At 46.5% G+C, this 15,221-nt stretch overlaps 1 protein-coding gene across 3 annotated transcripts; it reads right to left on the reverse strand.

Annotated features, from left to right (window-relative positions):
- Nucleotides 1-5,948: 5,948 nt before the first annotated feature.
- 1700001J03Rik (RIKEN cDNA 1700001J03 gene) lies at nt 5,949-13,704 on the reverse strand. 3 transcript variants are annotated; one of them, XM_030254791.1, is made up of 6 exons: nt 11,050-13,704; nt 8,647-8,867; nt 8,261-8,463; nt 7,675-7,722; nt 6,955-7,151; nt 5,949-6,121 (listed from the first exon to the last, which is right to left on the reverse strand). In XM_030254791.1, the coding sequence occupies exons 2-6, from the start codon at nt 8,776-8,778 to the stop codon at nt 6,042-6,044; spliced, it is 660 nt and encodes a 219-aa protein (XP_030110651.1). In that variant the 5' UTR covers nt 8,779-8,867; nt 11,050-13,704; the 3' UTR covers nt 5,949-6,041. The 3 variants fall into 3 exon arrangements, with proteins under 3 accessions (XP_030110651.1, NP_001008547.1, XP_030110650.1); XM_030254790.1 differs by lacking the exon at nt 5,949-6,121 and adding an exon at nt 6,267-6,703 and having other exon boundaries at nt 11,050-12,336; NM_001008547.1 differs by lacking the exon at nt 11,050-13,704 and having other exon boundaries at nt 5,958-6,121; nt 8,647-8,812.
- Nucleotides 13,705-15,221: the final 1,517 nt, after the last annotated feature.

Consider the following 15,221-nt stretch of genomic DNA (forward strand, 5'->3'; position numbering starts at 1 on the left):
TCACTCCAGCCACTTCTAAAAGATTTACTGCATTAACCACATAACAGGAATCTGATACAATATTAAGGGGTTCTAAAAAGGTTTTTAAAACTTCTAAAACCACTAAACATTCTACCACTTGATGTGAATTTTCATTATATTGTTTGGATACTACTTTACCATTAGCCACATACATAGGCACCTATGCCAGTTTTTGATCCATCAGTATATACCACAACCCCATTTTTAAGTGGGTTTCTTACTGTTATTTGTGGAAACACAACAGATTGATTTGGGGCAAACTGTAAAATTGGATGTTTTGGATAATGGTTATCTATTTGTCCTGAAAAGGAGGTAACTAAAACTGCCCAATCATTAGATGTGGCTGCCAAGGTTTGAACCTGTGCAGTGGTATAAGGTACGATTATACCAAATTTGTCCAAAATGGGTGATTGCTGCTTTTAGGCCTTTAAGGGCAAGCTGTGCAATTGCATCAGGATACCAATCTATTATTTTAGCTGGGGATACATTTGGATGGATCCACAACAATGGCCCATTCTGCCACAAAACTGCATTCTGTAAGGCATTTTCCACCTTTTGTAAGACCTGGTTAGCAGCTAGAGTAAGAGCCCTAGGGGAGGAGATATGAGAATCTCCTTCTAAAATATCAAACAAAGGCCTTAACTCAGCGGAAGGAATCTTCAAAAAAGGTCTGAGCCAATTAATATCTCCCAACAGCTTCTGAAAATCATTTAAGGTATGGAGGTGATCTCTTCTTATCTCTAACTTTTTGGGGCACAATCTTATTTGGAGACACCACAGAGCCCAAAAATTGTCCTCTATCAGAAATTTGGAACTTTTCTGTGGCTATCTGTAAACCCCACTGACTTAAAGTTTTAAGTAGAAAAAGATATGCCTTTTGTAGCATGGTAAGGTTTTTATGGCACAGGAGGATGTCATCCATGTAATGGAGCAAAATTAAAGAGGGGAATTGTTCCCTCACTGGCAAAAGAGCTTCTTGCACATAAAGTTGGCACATTGTAGGACTATTGGACATTCCCTGTGGTAAGACCTTCCATTGATACCTCTCATCAGGTTCCATGTGATTAATAGAGGGGATGGTAAAGGCAAATCTGGGCCTATCCCTTGGACACAAAGGTATAGAAAAGAAACAATCTTTAATATCTATAATAATTAAATTCCAGCCACGTGGTAAGGTGGAAAGTACAGGGAGACCCCTCTGTACCGGGCCAAATAAGTTCATTTGCTCATTAATGGCTCTGAGGTCATGGAGCAGTCTCCACTTTCCTGACTTTTTCTTAATTACAAAAATTGGAGTATTCCAAGGTGAGGTAGATGCTTCAATATGGCCTAGTTTTAATTGTTCCTTTACCAGTTGAGTCACAGCTTCCAGTTTTTCAGAGGATAGGGGCCACTGAGGAACCCATACCGGATCCCCTATTTTCCATGATATGGGTCGTGCTGCCCCAATGGCCCCTAGAAAAAAACCCAGACCCTGTCTGTCTTGGTTTCCATTAGGTGAGATGGGCTCTATCCTTCCTTGCTCTTGACGTCCTAACCCTTCTTCTTTATAACCCATCTTTGCCATGATATTTTTTGCTTTAGCTGAATACCCTCTCGATGGGGCATTCTCATTGGACAAAATAAGGCCCAAATGCTGCATAATATCCCTTCCCCAGAGGTTAACTGGGAGTGGGAGCACATAAGGTATGAATTTCCCTTGCTGTCCCTCGGAGGATTCCCATGTCAAGGCAACGGAGCTTATAGTGGGACATGATTGATATCCTAGGCCCTGTAATGAATGAGATGACTCTGTGGTGGGCCATGCTTTGGGCCATCAATGTGTAGAGATTATACTTTTATCTGCTCCGGTATCAAGGATGCCTTCAAACTCTTTTCCGTTGATCTTAAGGCAGAGCTTAGGTCTATCATTCAAAGATACAACCAAATAGGCAGAATCATTTCCGGAGGAGCCCATTTTCTTTATCTCAGGTCCTGCAAATTTCTCCCTGGTATTATCAGGGAGGAGCAGCAGCTGAGCTATCCTATCTCCTTTGCTAATAGAAAAAACGCCCTTAGGGCTTGAGCACAGGACCTGTATTTCAGGGGAATGTTGACAATCCATAACTCCAGGGTGGACTACTAAGCCCTGCAAGGTGAGTAAACACCGGCCGAGAATAAGGCCCATGGTTCCAGGGGGCAAGGATGGTATAGGCTCCACTGGCACCGGCTGAATACTCATTTGAGGCATTAGTAGGAAGTCGGAGGCGGCACGCAGGTCCACCCTTGTGGGTCTTCCTGGGTCGCCTCTCTGACTGCTTCCTGGGTCCTGACAAACCGATTCCCATATCTTTGAGGGCCCTGGGACCGAGGGCCCGATGGCCTGTTTTTTTGACACATCAGCTGGTTGGTTATCAGGCGGGAAAAGGAGTCTGCCCTTTATATCCCTCACAGAGTGACACTGGTCGGCTCTATGATAGCCCTTGCCATACTTAGAGCAAAGAGTGAGGGTCCCCCACCCCCTTTTGTCTGGAGCTCTGCAATCTTTCTTAAGATGCCCAAGCTTCCCGCAGTTAAAACATGTCCTCCGATCATTTCTGCCCATGGAGTGTTTTTGGGATTGGAGGATGGCGGCCGCTAAGCCTGCATTGGTGAGAGGTCCCCCGAGCTCCCGACAAACCCTGAGCCAGTCTTGTAAGCCTTTGTTATTGCTTGGGGGTATGGCCGCTCGGCACTCCTGTGTGGCTTGCTCATAAATGAGCTGTTCTACCAGAGGTGCGGCTTGCTCCGAATCTCCAAAAATATGCCCTGCTGCCTCTGTCATTCTGGCCACAAAATCTGAGAAGGACTCCTGTGCACCTTGAGTAATCTTGGTCAAATGCCCACTTGCCTCTCCCTTCTTAGGTAGTGCTTTCCACGCCTTAACAGCAGCAGCTGAGATCTGAGCATATGCTCCCCAATGATAATTTGTCTGGTTAGCAGCGTGTTGTCCCTGACCTGTAAGTAATTCAAAAGTCCACATTCTTTGATCCCCTTCCATGGTGGCATTGGCCCTTGCCTGCATCTGGCAGGAGTCCTGCCACAAGGCTTTCCACTCAAGATACATTCCCAAACTGGGGGCTGCAGCTTTTACTACAGTCTGCCAATCACCAGGAGTCATAGCGTGATTCGCAAGCCTTTCGACTTGTGCTATAGTGAAATTAGCACTGACTCCATAGTTACAGACCTCGGCAAGCTCTTTAATCTGTATATAATCTACCGGAGCATGAACACGCCCTCCCTCGGATCCTTCAAAAACCGGAAATGCCTGTTGTATTTTCCTTTGTTCCTCCTTTAGAATGAACGAGTCTGTGCTTTGCCTCTCTGCCCATTGCCTCTCTGCACAGGGCTGACGCACTACGCAGGGCGGGGCTCCGCATAGGGCGGAGGTGCACTATGACCTTGAAGCCGACTGCCCAGAGCAGCAAGCTGGCCTTCGCCAGCCGCTTTTGGCTTTTTTCTTGACAGATTAGCTCGCATTTTATCTGGCTGGTACTTTTCTCTCTCATAACAAGCTGCTTCCTCCTCCAAGTCTGTTTCCTCAGAGGGGCTAAGTTCATCTGATTCAGAGCTACTAAGAGCTAGCTCCTTAAACTCATCTTTTTTCTCCTCTTTCCTTCCAATCTCTCCCCAGGTATTCTTCCCTGACTTTAACTTTTCCTCGGGTTCAAGACCCATGGAAAGGCCTGTATACTTATTTGGTGCACCATGTTTCCTCTTTGCTCCTACTCTCTCTCCCCGCTTTACTTATGATAGACTGTCATGAATTTTGTCCAGAATTCTCCGCCCTGCCTTAACCACTTGTTGACATGTGAAAAGGAACAAAAGGGCTTCTACCACTAGAGAAAGTTCAAGGCCAGACATACCTCGTAAAGCTTGTAATGTGTCCCGCAGTTCTGGTTCCGCCTCGCGAACGAGAGATCTCTCTTGTACCAGTGTGATGGTAGTTCCCGGATTTCGGCACCACTTATCCCGAGCTTTTGTCCCCACCGGCAAGAACACGCTCAGGACAACTGGAATCTTCTGCAGCAAAAGCTTTATTGCTTACTTTTTCAGGAGCAAGAGAAGAAGAACGAATGGCAAAACCCAGTCCCTTTTATGGAGGACTGTCCTCCGCCTCGGACATGTCGCTCCCTGATTGGCTGCAGCCCATCGGCCGAGTTGTCGTCACGGGGAAGGCAGAGCACATGGAGTGGAAAACTACCCTGGCACATGCGCAGATTATTTGTTTACTACTTAGAACACAGGACAGGATGTCTGCGCCATCTTGTAATGGCGAATGTGAGGGCGGCTCCTCACAAAGTGGGAGACAGGGCTAGTGTAAAATTAATTAATTTTAATGTAAATCTAGGTAAAAAATTAATCTGGCAGCTGTATTTCTTTACCTTCTGTAGTCCCTACAACCACACAGAAAAGACAGATTTATTAAAATAACCTTGAAACGAATATTGAGCAAATCTTACTTCATTTTAACCTGCATGATCATGAGGATTCCTCCCAGAAAAATCTCCTCATTACTTGCAATTTTTGTCTTTTCTTGATCCACCTCTCTCTCCTCAAGCTTCGTGAACCTTTCCTCATGGCTCCATTCCTTCCCTTCCTGTCTCTTTCCCCATTACTCCTAGAATAGGAAGTCCCACCTTATCCTCTCTAAAGCTCTGCATTGGCTCATTGGCTTTTATTGGCAAGGCAGAGAAGGAATGAGGAGCAGTGTTTACACAAACTGGAGACAGGACTTTCTAAGAATAAATAGAACAGAGCTATGTCTGGATAGAACCCAGATAGTGGGATAGAGGAAACAGTGCTTGAAATAACATACAAGGGTAAACTTTACACAGTATACAGAAACATTATGGCTACGGGTAAGAGACCGTTCATGGTCTTGCAGGGCAACCCTACACAAATATCTTTGCTCTAGACTCTGGGTTTTAGCTATAGTTGAAAGGGCTGGCACTGTTGTCTTCATTTTGTTGTTGGCTGGGATACACATCAAGCCATGAAGCACATGCTGGTTTCAAAACTTTAGCTTCCTCTACTCCAGCTTCTCAATACCAAGTCAAGTCTATGCTGCCTACTTTCTTGTCAACCTGATACAGACAGCATCTGGGAAGTTAGACTTGACAGTCATCGGGAAGAAGGAAGCTCAACTGAGGAAATGTTTCCACCAGGGTGGCTTTCAGGCAAGTCTGTGCTTCTTTCTTGATTAATGATTGACATGGGAGGGCCAGATGACTGTAGGAGGTGTCTTCCCTGGTCACATGGTTTGGGGGCTAGATGAAGTGTACAGCTAGATTCTTGCTGAGACAGGGACTAGACTGGAATATATAAAATTTTCCAGAGCCAAATACCTAAGTAGACAGTGATGTGGTGTGTGTGGGTCCTTCATCATCAGAGTCCATGTGAGAGGCCCTACTCCATGGAAGGGTCAAATATACCACTCAGTGTCCTCTAAACAGTAGATGGCATCTCACATGCCCAGGATGAAGATTGAGTGAGCAGTTTTTGGTGATGACTTCTGGGTTTGTCAAATGAAGGATTCCCTAGACATAGTGAACAGTGAGACTACATGAAACCCATTCCCCACAGAATAAATGTGTAAAATTTCCATGGGCTCAGACTTGTCATTATGATTACCCCTAAAATTGTGGGGGACCCTGGCAATTCTTTGTGATAACCACCTGTTTAAACAAGGTGCAGTGTGTATGCACAGCTTTGGACCCCGGGATGGAGAGAATGGTGAGCACCAATACAGTTAGGCTGACTTTATCCTTGTCTGCATGCTTCCCCTGTCAGTGTGACAGAAGAGAAGCCCAGAAAGTAGAGACTTCTACCCACAAGCCCCAATATGGGGCTCTGTGTCACTAACTGTTAGGGACACTGCTGAGCCCAAAAATGTCATGACACAGTCACACAGTTTAGGCACATAGTTTATATTGTTCACCACAACTGGTATTTGCTCACTCTGTCACACCAGCTGCTTGCTTTTCTGCTTCCATGGTGGACTATGAGGGTCCCATTTCCGAGATCAACCTGTTTGTCTCAAAGATGCAGTCCATGGGTAAAACATAAGTAGATTGTACCACTGGGAAAAGAACATATATTTTAAGAAGAGTAAACAACTCATTTTTGTTAATATCCAAACATAATTAAAAACCCAACAATGAAAACAACAATATAAAAAACAGAACCCAGCATAACAATAAGATATTTTCTATAAAGACATGAGATAAGCTTAGGTGGGGAACCTCAGCTGGGTAGAACTCTGCACATCATTCTCCTAACTATATGTCAACCTCAGGCAGAGGGAAAACGAAATCTGGTGTCCCTAACTACACAGTGTAAGACATAAATAAATGCCTGTCAGTTGAAACATCTGCAGCAACATCTGCAGCCTCATTTGCAGCCTCATCTGCAGCCACATCTGCAGCCACATCTACAGGTGAGTGTGTATCAGCTGATATGGGCAGAGCTTGATCTAAAGTCAGATGCAGCTCTATTGTGGCTTTTGGTTCAAAGGGATCCAGAACTGCTCTTTTCACAAGCTCAGGATCCTCTCAGGGTTGCTCATCTCCCTGTGGCTCTGCCATAGAAGCTGACCTCAGAGCCAGCGTCTCCTGCCTCCTAGAGGCATCCTGCTCTGAGGGATCTGGAGCTGTGGCAAAATCTAAAAGTAGAAGAAGACATGCTTTTAGTGGAGACAGCCTAGGATGGGGTGATCTTCCCCAAGATGCCCTTGATGGCCACACAAGGCCTTTTCATGCCAGAGGATCCCGAGTCCTCTCCTCACAGTGGGACATCTTACCTGACTGCTGTCCAGCCCTGGCTTCAGGCCAAAGCTCTGGAGAATACCCTGCTGGAATCCATCACCGAAACCCCCTCCTACCTTGCCAGGCAGCCCACCCCAGACCTCCTCACCTTCCTCAGTGTTTAGCGCGATGGCCTCCTGCTCCTCCAGCACGGAGAGCAGCTCCCTGGCTTGGGTATCTTCATCTGCAGAAGGCACATTGCGCCTCACGTAGTCAATGAACTGCCTTACAACATCCAGGTCTGGGGACTCACAAAAATCCTTGGGGAATTTCTTAAACCAGTGGAACAGAAAGCTGAATACGTCACTGGGGGAAGAGAAGGTTAAAGGGAAGTTGAGTCCGAAGCCTGGCCTTGCTTGTCCAGAGGAGCCATGGGCCCCATTAGAAGAGACAATGACTGCCAGCCTGTGTACTGATGAGCATTGTGGTCAGGAGTGTGCGGCTTTGTGCTGAGGACTCCAGACACTTTCTGTCCCTTGGAGGACAAACAGGGCTAACTGAGCTGGGCTGTAGTGGGGATGGATTCTCCCAGGATCCTTCAGCTCCCATCCCTCCTTCTGCTCCTCAGAACCAAGGAGCGCATTGGAGCCCTCCATGTTTCTCCACCTGCATGTGAAGTCTTAGCTACCATCACTCGAGGGGGAATCCCCAAAGCAGGGCACCTGGCAAGTGTTTAGTCCTCAGCAATATCCCTACCCTGCTGTACAGATAGACCATTACCTCCCACTTCCCCTTCCAACTCCATAGATGGGCTCTTAACTCTGTCTCCCCCAACCCATCCTATTGCACCCATGGGCTCCTAACTCCCTTTCCCCTGAGGCCCACTCACCTCTTGGTTTGCTGGTCTTCTACACAGTCAGGCCGGAAGGATGCATACCTGTGGCATTCCAAGAGGGTGTCACCCTAAGGCCTTGTGTCCCCAACCTAATGATAGATCTACAGGGAGCTACTTGAGTCTGAACACTGGACAAAGGAAACACAGATCCTGGGGTCTCTCTGCACTGTTCTGACTTCCGTGCTGAGGTCACAGGTCTCCAGGGATTAACACACAAAGTGGGGAAGCTTTGCTGTTCCCTGCCAGAGCTCTTGGTGGGTTCCTGGCTTCTTGCCCCCCACCACCACGGACCCTTGCCCAGTTCCATAATCCCGTGAAAGTCAGATAGGGCCTAGAGCCTTTTATACAAATGGGAAAAGAGCTCTTTCTAAGATACAAGAAAGGGTGGTGTTTGACACTCCCTGGGAACAGTGAAAGACACAAACTAGAGCCCCCCAAACCTGGATGTGACCATGTCACTTTGCAGGTTCAGACCCAGGACCAACACTGCCAGGGTCCAATCACCCTTGTTCTATGGAACAACAGAGTCCTGGAGAAGAGCAGAACTCTCCTAACACCTATGTTGGATGCAGCCACTCACGTTGTCATCAGCAGGTCCAGCACCTTCCAAGTGCTAGCGTACGATGGGTACATGGCAAGAAAAATGCGGATACAGACATGGTCATTATGCTGAACAGCAGCTGGTATGTAGTGGATCATTTGTACCACGTATTCTGGGCTGTTATAGTTGAATCGGGGGCGCCTGGGCATACAGTCTGGCTCCTGTTCATTTTGAGAACAGACCTAGGAAGGCAGGAGGAGCTAAATGTGGAAACTCTGAGAGACATCAGCAACCCATTACCATAGAGTGATCAGCAATCATCAAGAATGCTCCTCAGTGTCTCACAGGATCACACACCCAGGCAGGGACCTCGGGGGAGCACGGAGACTAACAACAACTTTCTTGCTAAGGCTGGCCTGTGTTACCTTGGGCTCACTGTGGGAAGCATGCCTGAAGTGTGACAGAGGGCGAATCAAACGTCTCCAAAAGCGAACAAGGAAACCGCTCTTGGCTTTTTTGTGGCTGGAGCCTCTGGAACCCTGGAAACAGGAGAACATCTTGCTCCCTCTAGGTCCTCCAGACAAGTAAGTCGGGTAAGGCTACTGCTGGCCTCTGGTTACCTGGTAACCAGCATTCTGAGTTCCATCTGGAATGTTAAGCAAGTAAGGTCACTTTCTGAGGTCCTCCAGCCTGAGCCCCTCCTCATATGCTCTATCTAGTGAAAGAGCCCTTTCCCCTTTTGTATAAAAGGCTCTAGGCCCTATCTGACTTTCACGGGATTATGGAACTGGGCAAGGGTCCGTGGTGGGGGGGCCCAAGAAGCCAGTACTGCCCATTGTTGTCCTTCTGTCTTCCATGTGTACAATGGGACACAGTGGCATCCATAAGCTCAGGCCTCTACACTGTCCTGGGAAGCCTGGCTTCAGGGAGACCCTCAGTTGTAAGAAAGCAGGCAGAAGTTTCCAAGCCATCCCCTCTGTACCAGAAGGATCCCAGGAAGAAACGATTTCCTCTTAGGGTCTTCTCACTGTCCTGACCTGCTCCCTGCAGATCATTCTAGCATGGGTTTCCTAGTATGTCATCCTTTGTATATGATCACACGTGCCCTAGACCTGGCAAACCTCCTAATAGAGTTACCTGAGGATAAGGCAAACATAGGAACTTGTGCCATTCACACACATGTACACAAAAGCATATGCATACATACACACCCAAACACACATACACACAAGCCCAGGCCCAGTGGCACAGAGAGCATGCTTTTACACATGGCCAGGAGCATATCAGTGTAGAAAGGCCCCTCCTAGGTGAGCATTAGGGTTATTATGGAGGTTAGTGTGGGGATAACGAACTTTAGCAAAGTGTATGTGAGCATCTTTAATTGTGCCTTTCTCTTAGGGGAGTGGGCGGGGCTCCTCTGCTTTTCCATGTGTTCTAGTGTTTTCCCATTTGGGCTTCCACAGGCCTCAGTGTGATTCTTCTGTGTTCCCCAGACAATGACTGACTGGGTTCTGGTTTGCAGGCTGTTCCGTGCTGCTCACTATAACATTGCCTACCCTGAGGAAAAACTATGCACAAACATTAAGACTTTGGAAGAGTTTCCATATCCTACTTCTTTAATGAGTACTATAAAATAAATTCATAGGTCAATTTTTACTGTTGAAGAAAAAATGGGAAACGTAATCTGTCTATGCCAAAACAGATGAAGGGGGATGAAAAAAAGAGAGGTGTTTTTAGTTCCTAGATTTTAAGAAATATCAAAAAAAATCATATTGGTATACACAGCTTGAATCTCTCTTGGGAAGGACACAGGATCAATAGGGGTCAATGGGGGTAGAAGGATGTATGGGAGGCCTGCCAAGTGCAAATAAGTATTTATGACAATGGCCTCCTGTCCCACACTACCATGCACATGAACTTTTACATAGTTGAAAGTGTTTTGATTCTTTGAAAAAGTCTTATCATTTTACATGGATGAGTGCATGTGTTTCTATGACTGCATGTGTGCTGTGTGCACGGAAGCCAGAAGAGTGCACCGGATCTCCTGTCCCCTGGTTCTGCATGGTTGTGAGCCACCTTGTGGGTGCAGGGAAATGAACCCAGGTCCTCTGCAAGAGCAGCCAGTGCCCTTAACAGCTGAGCCATCACTCAGGACCAGTTCGGGTTTTTTGCTGGTCAGAGTAGCCCATTGTAGAAACCATATTGGTGTCCAGTGCTTCCCAGTAGAAAGTTTCCAGCTGGGTTGTAGGACACAACCTGGTAGTGAGTATCATTAATTTCTGATCCCTTAATTAAATTATTGTATCAAAACCATCAAGTATTAGCAACCTCAGATAATAGCCACACCTCTTCTAGATACAACTGTGCAATATCAGTGACAGCTCATTGGAGATTGGTGGAACTCTATCCCAGGACAGAGAGGGGCTACCCACCATATAAGGTATCAAGGGCCCAAAGTCTTCCTAATTCGGGCCTGTCAAGGGATGCTCTGCTGTCTGGCCACTGGGACAGCTGTGGTCTGGCTTCCCCACAGCAGGGTGGTGGAGACCCCACAGAAGGCCTCTAAGAGCCTGGCCTTAGAAGGCATTGATGTAGCGGGACACTAACAAAAGACCAACAGCCTCAACATGAGGGAAGCACCATGCACCTGGTCATAGGCAGTAGAAAGTTCTAGAAGAAATGATCTTGTCAAGCCTACTCTGGTTATACTAATAGAACCTGAAGTGCTTTGTCTGGAGAACATTTTTTTTAACTGAGGTTTGCTAAATTGTGCTCCTGAGAAACTGCACAAATTCTCTCCCAGGGATAACGTGAGGAGGAATATGTACCTTTAACAACAGGTTAATTGACATAAGCAGGTTGGGTGCCCCTGAACCTCTTCCCGAGAAGATGACGCTGCATCATGTGGCCACTAGAGGGTGGTGGTTGTCCATTGAGCACAAGAAGAACCTCCTGGACCTGTGTGCTGGCATCTCAGTGACATTTCAGATAGAGATGGGAGTGGGGGTGGCTACTGCAGTGATTTCAACAGAGCAGGATTAGGGGCAGGGGCTTCATTCCTATCGCGGGTCCCCTTGATAGGCTGTGAAAAAAAAAAAAAACATCAGATAGTTTAGTTTTCCAGTTATGTGATTCTCTTCAGTGCATGGGGCCACCATCTGTGAAAGGTGCCCCATCCCACCTCCTGCAGAAGCATGGGCCAATTCGGCCAAACCAACTGACAGAGTCCTTTTCTGGGACAGAGGCTGTAGAGTGTAATTAATGGGAGTTCTTCAGATGCTCATTTCCAGACAGCTTTAGCTTTACCTAGAAATGCTAGGGAAAAGTCTGTCCCGTGTTCAAGGACATCCAAGTCCCTTGTATTTCGGTGTGGCACTGGATGTCAGCCCCTTTCCAAACTGTGTTGACATAGAGACCATGTTCATTTACACAGTGTGGGACTGTGACAGCAGCTCCAGCTTGTCTGGGTCCTCCTCTTTACCCAGGGGAGCAAGGGGAGCCTGGGTTAGCATCCCAGGGACACTGTAGGGGCTGCTCTAAAGGAGGATGCCACTAGTCAAATATGCTTGTGTCCTGACACCCCAGCTGCTCAAAGTTCAGCTGCAGTCCCCCTGACATCCACCTGAGGGCATACAGGCAGCCAAGCCTTTATAAGGGTTGTTAGTGTCAGAGCCTGGGTCCTGGCAGCTGGACAACCTACACTGTGGCCACCCATTTCCCATGGACCTGTTAGACAGAAGTAAGAAGCAGACAAAGCCTGGGTATGGTGGTCAGTGCCTTTTTTCCAATACTCGGGAAGCTGAGACAGTTGGATACCTTTGAGTTCTACATAATGAGTTGCGAGAGAGTCAAGCTACATAAGAGAAAGACTCTTTAAGATCAAACAAATAAAAGAAACAAAAAGTAGCAGAAAAAGAAGATATAATTTAAGTCAGCACTTTGGGAAGAGGAACAAATAATTAGGTCCAAGGTCAACCCACTCCAACTTAGGGTCCTCGAATGAGGGTTCCTTTGCAATAGAAAGCAAGAAGTGTGCAAAACTAAGCAGTCCTGATTGAGGCGAGGTTGGGCCCACACTGAGCCACCACAGCCTTTTCACCATTGTCTCCTGTGAGGTGATCTGACCAGTGACCAGAACTCTGTGAGGCTTTTGTGGGAGCCAAGTTTCTCCTCCTGCCAGTGCCAGGCTTCATCCTTGGCCCTCTGCCTGCAGAAAATTCCCAAAGGGATTCCAATTGTTTCCGGTGTTTCTGCTTCCGTTTCCCGGTATCTGACAGAAGGGGTGCAGTGTCTCTTTGGAGCGTCTTCACGTGTTCCAGGTCAGTTATATCTCCCCAGTCTTCCTTTGTACAGCCGTGTTGAGTGAAGATGCCCATGTCCAAAAATACCAACATAAATGGAATAGAAGTTGGAGCCAGGGTTAGTGTAAAATTAATTGTTTTTTAATGTAAATCTAAGTAAAACATGAATCCGGCAGCTGTATTTCTTTACCTTCTGTAGTCCTCAACAACCACACAGAGAAGTACAATTTATTAAAATACCCTTCAGCCGGGCGGTGGTGGCACATGCCTTTAATCCCAGCACTTGGGAGGCAGAGGCAGGTGGATTTCTGAGTTCGAGGCCAGTCTGGTCTACAAAGTGAGTTCCAGAACAGGTAGGGCTATACAGAGAAATCCTGTCACGAAAAACCAAAAAACAAAAAAACAAAAACAAAAAAACCCTTGAGGCGAATACTGAGCAATCTTACTCCATACTAAACCTGCAAGTTCATCAGGATTCCTCCCAGACAATATCTCCACATTACTTGCAATTTTTGCCCTTTCTTGATCCACCTCTCTCTCCTTAAGGTTCCAAGACCTGTCCTCATGGCTCCACTCCTTCCCTTCCTGTCTCTTTCCCCACCCCTCCTAGAATAGGAAGTCCCACCTTATCCTCTCTAAAGCTCTGGATTGGCTCATTGGCTTTTATTGGCAAGGCAGAGAATGAATAAGGAGCAGTGTTTACAGAAACTTGAGACAGGAGCTTCTAAGAATAAACAGAGCAGAGCTATGTCAGGATCAAACCCAGATAGTGGGATAGAGGAAACAGTGATTGAAATAACACAAGGCTAAACTTTACACAGGGTGCAAAAACATTACACCTACAGGTAAGAGCACATACAAGGTCTTGCCAGGCAACCCTACACAAGAATCTTTGCTCTAGACTCTTTTGGTTATATCTATAGTTGAAAGGGCTGGCACTATTGTCCTCATTTTGTTGTTGGCTTGGATACAGAACAAGCCATGAAGCACATGCTGACTTCAAAACTTTAGCTTCCTCTACCCTAACTTCTCAAGTACCATGTCACATCTATTCTGGCTAGTTTCTTGTCAACCTGATACAGACAGCATCTGCGAAGTTAGACTTGACAGTCATCAGGAAGAGGGAAGCTCAGCTGAGGAAATGTTTCCTCCACGGTGTCTTTCAGGCAAGTCTGTGCTTCGTTCTTGATTAATGATTGACATGAGAGAGCCCAGCTCACTGTAGGAGGTGTCTTCCCTGGTCACCTGGTTTGGGGTTGCATAAGGAATCAAGCTGAGAAGTCACATGGAGCAAGCAAGTAAGCAGACTCACTCATGGCCTCTCCCTCAGTTCCAGCACTGAGTTCCTGCCCTGGCATCCCTCAGTGATGGACTGTGTTTGGGAAATGGAAGTCAAATAAATCCTTTCCTCCCCAAATTGGCGTTGGCCAGTGTTTTATCACAGCTATAGAAACCTAAAGAACATAACAATGGACAAATATTTCTCTGCCCCTAGAAACCTAAGGAAGATAACTAATGGGCAAATGTTTCTCTACCCAGTAAGGCTCCCTGTGATTGGTCTTCTCTTGTCCTTGTACAATAGTCTCTGGACACATCACAGATTCATCATCTTGTTTGATCTTGTCCATCTGTCACCACTGGGAAGAGATCTGTTCCATCAGGTCTGATCCCACACTGGGGAAGAAAGGGCCAGGTGTCAAGGAGCCAGTGCCAGTAAAATTCTCCAGCCAGTTTTAAGCAGCCAAGAGCTATGGCAGGAATAGCTCTTAGGTCAGGCCTACCTGGAGTCTGTTCCTGGATTAGAGCCTGTCTGTGCTGTGGGTCGTGTGCTAGCATCTCAAATGCTGCTCAGCCTCCTTCTCTAGATGATGCCTTTCCTCATAATGGTAACAGACTTCATTTTAAAAGTTCTCAAACAAATGACAGCAGCTATATTTATTTCATTTCTTTTGATTCCTGTGGGTGGTGTTTTGAATGTGTGCCTGTGTTCTGTGTGCATTCAGTTCCTGTAGAGGCCAGTAAACGTATGGCATGCCCTGAACTGGATTATGTCACGTTGTAAGCCTTCATGTGTGTACTGGAAACTGATCTTGGGACCTTGGAAGAGCAGCCAGTGTTCCAAACCCCTGAGGCAACTCTCCAGCACCAAAGTGCAAAGACTCAGAGAAAACTGCAGGTGCCCTCCTTAGGTGTCCAGTAATTACTTAAAGGTCCTATGAAAGTGGACACTGTGAGGCCAGGATATGTTACCTCTCTTAGAGATTCATGGTACCTTTGGATACCTTACACACTTAGTGCTGCTGATAGGCAGACATTTAAACTGTAAATGTTCATACTGTATACATACTAGCATAGTACTACCTTGTCAAGGAGAGTAGGTATAGAGAGGACAACCTGATTGGCAGTTTTCTCTCTGAATGGCATTGAAGAAGAATAGCAGAAATGTTCAGAAATCTCCTGTATCCTCAGATTTTTCAAACCTTACTTCAATGAGGTTCTTAAATGCTTTAATATCCCTTCTCGGCCATCACCCACCAAAGGTCGTGAAAAGGAAAAGTCAGTAGGGCAAAGGGGAATATGGACCTGTTTAGTAAAGTTCTTTGTGGGCGATTCCAATCTTCCATATCTGGATATCAACAGTTGAGCTCACAAGAATCAGCAATGGTAGTTCGTGGAAGGGACTCACGGTTTCTTCTGGA

This window comes from Mus musculus, chromosome 5 (assembly GCF_000001635.26).
Source record: "Mus musculus strain C57BL/6J chromosome 5, GRCm38.p6 C57BL/6J".
In the NCBI taxonomy this organism is placed as follows: Eukaryota; Metazoa; Chordata; class Mammalia; order Rodentia; family Muridae; genus Mus; species Mus musculus.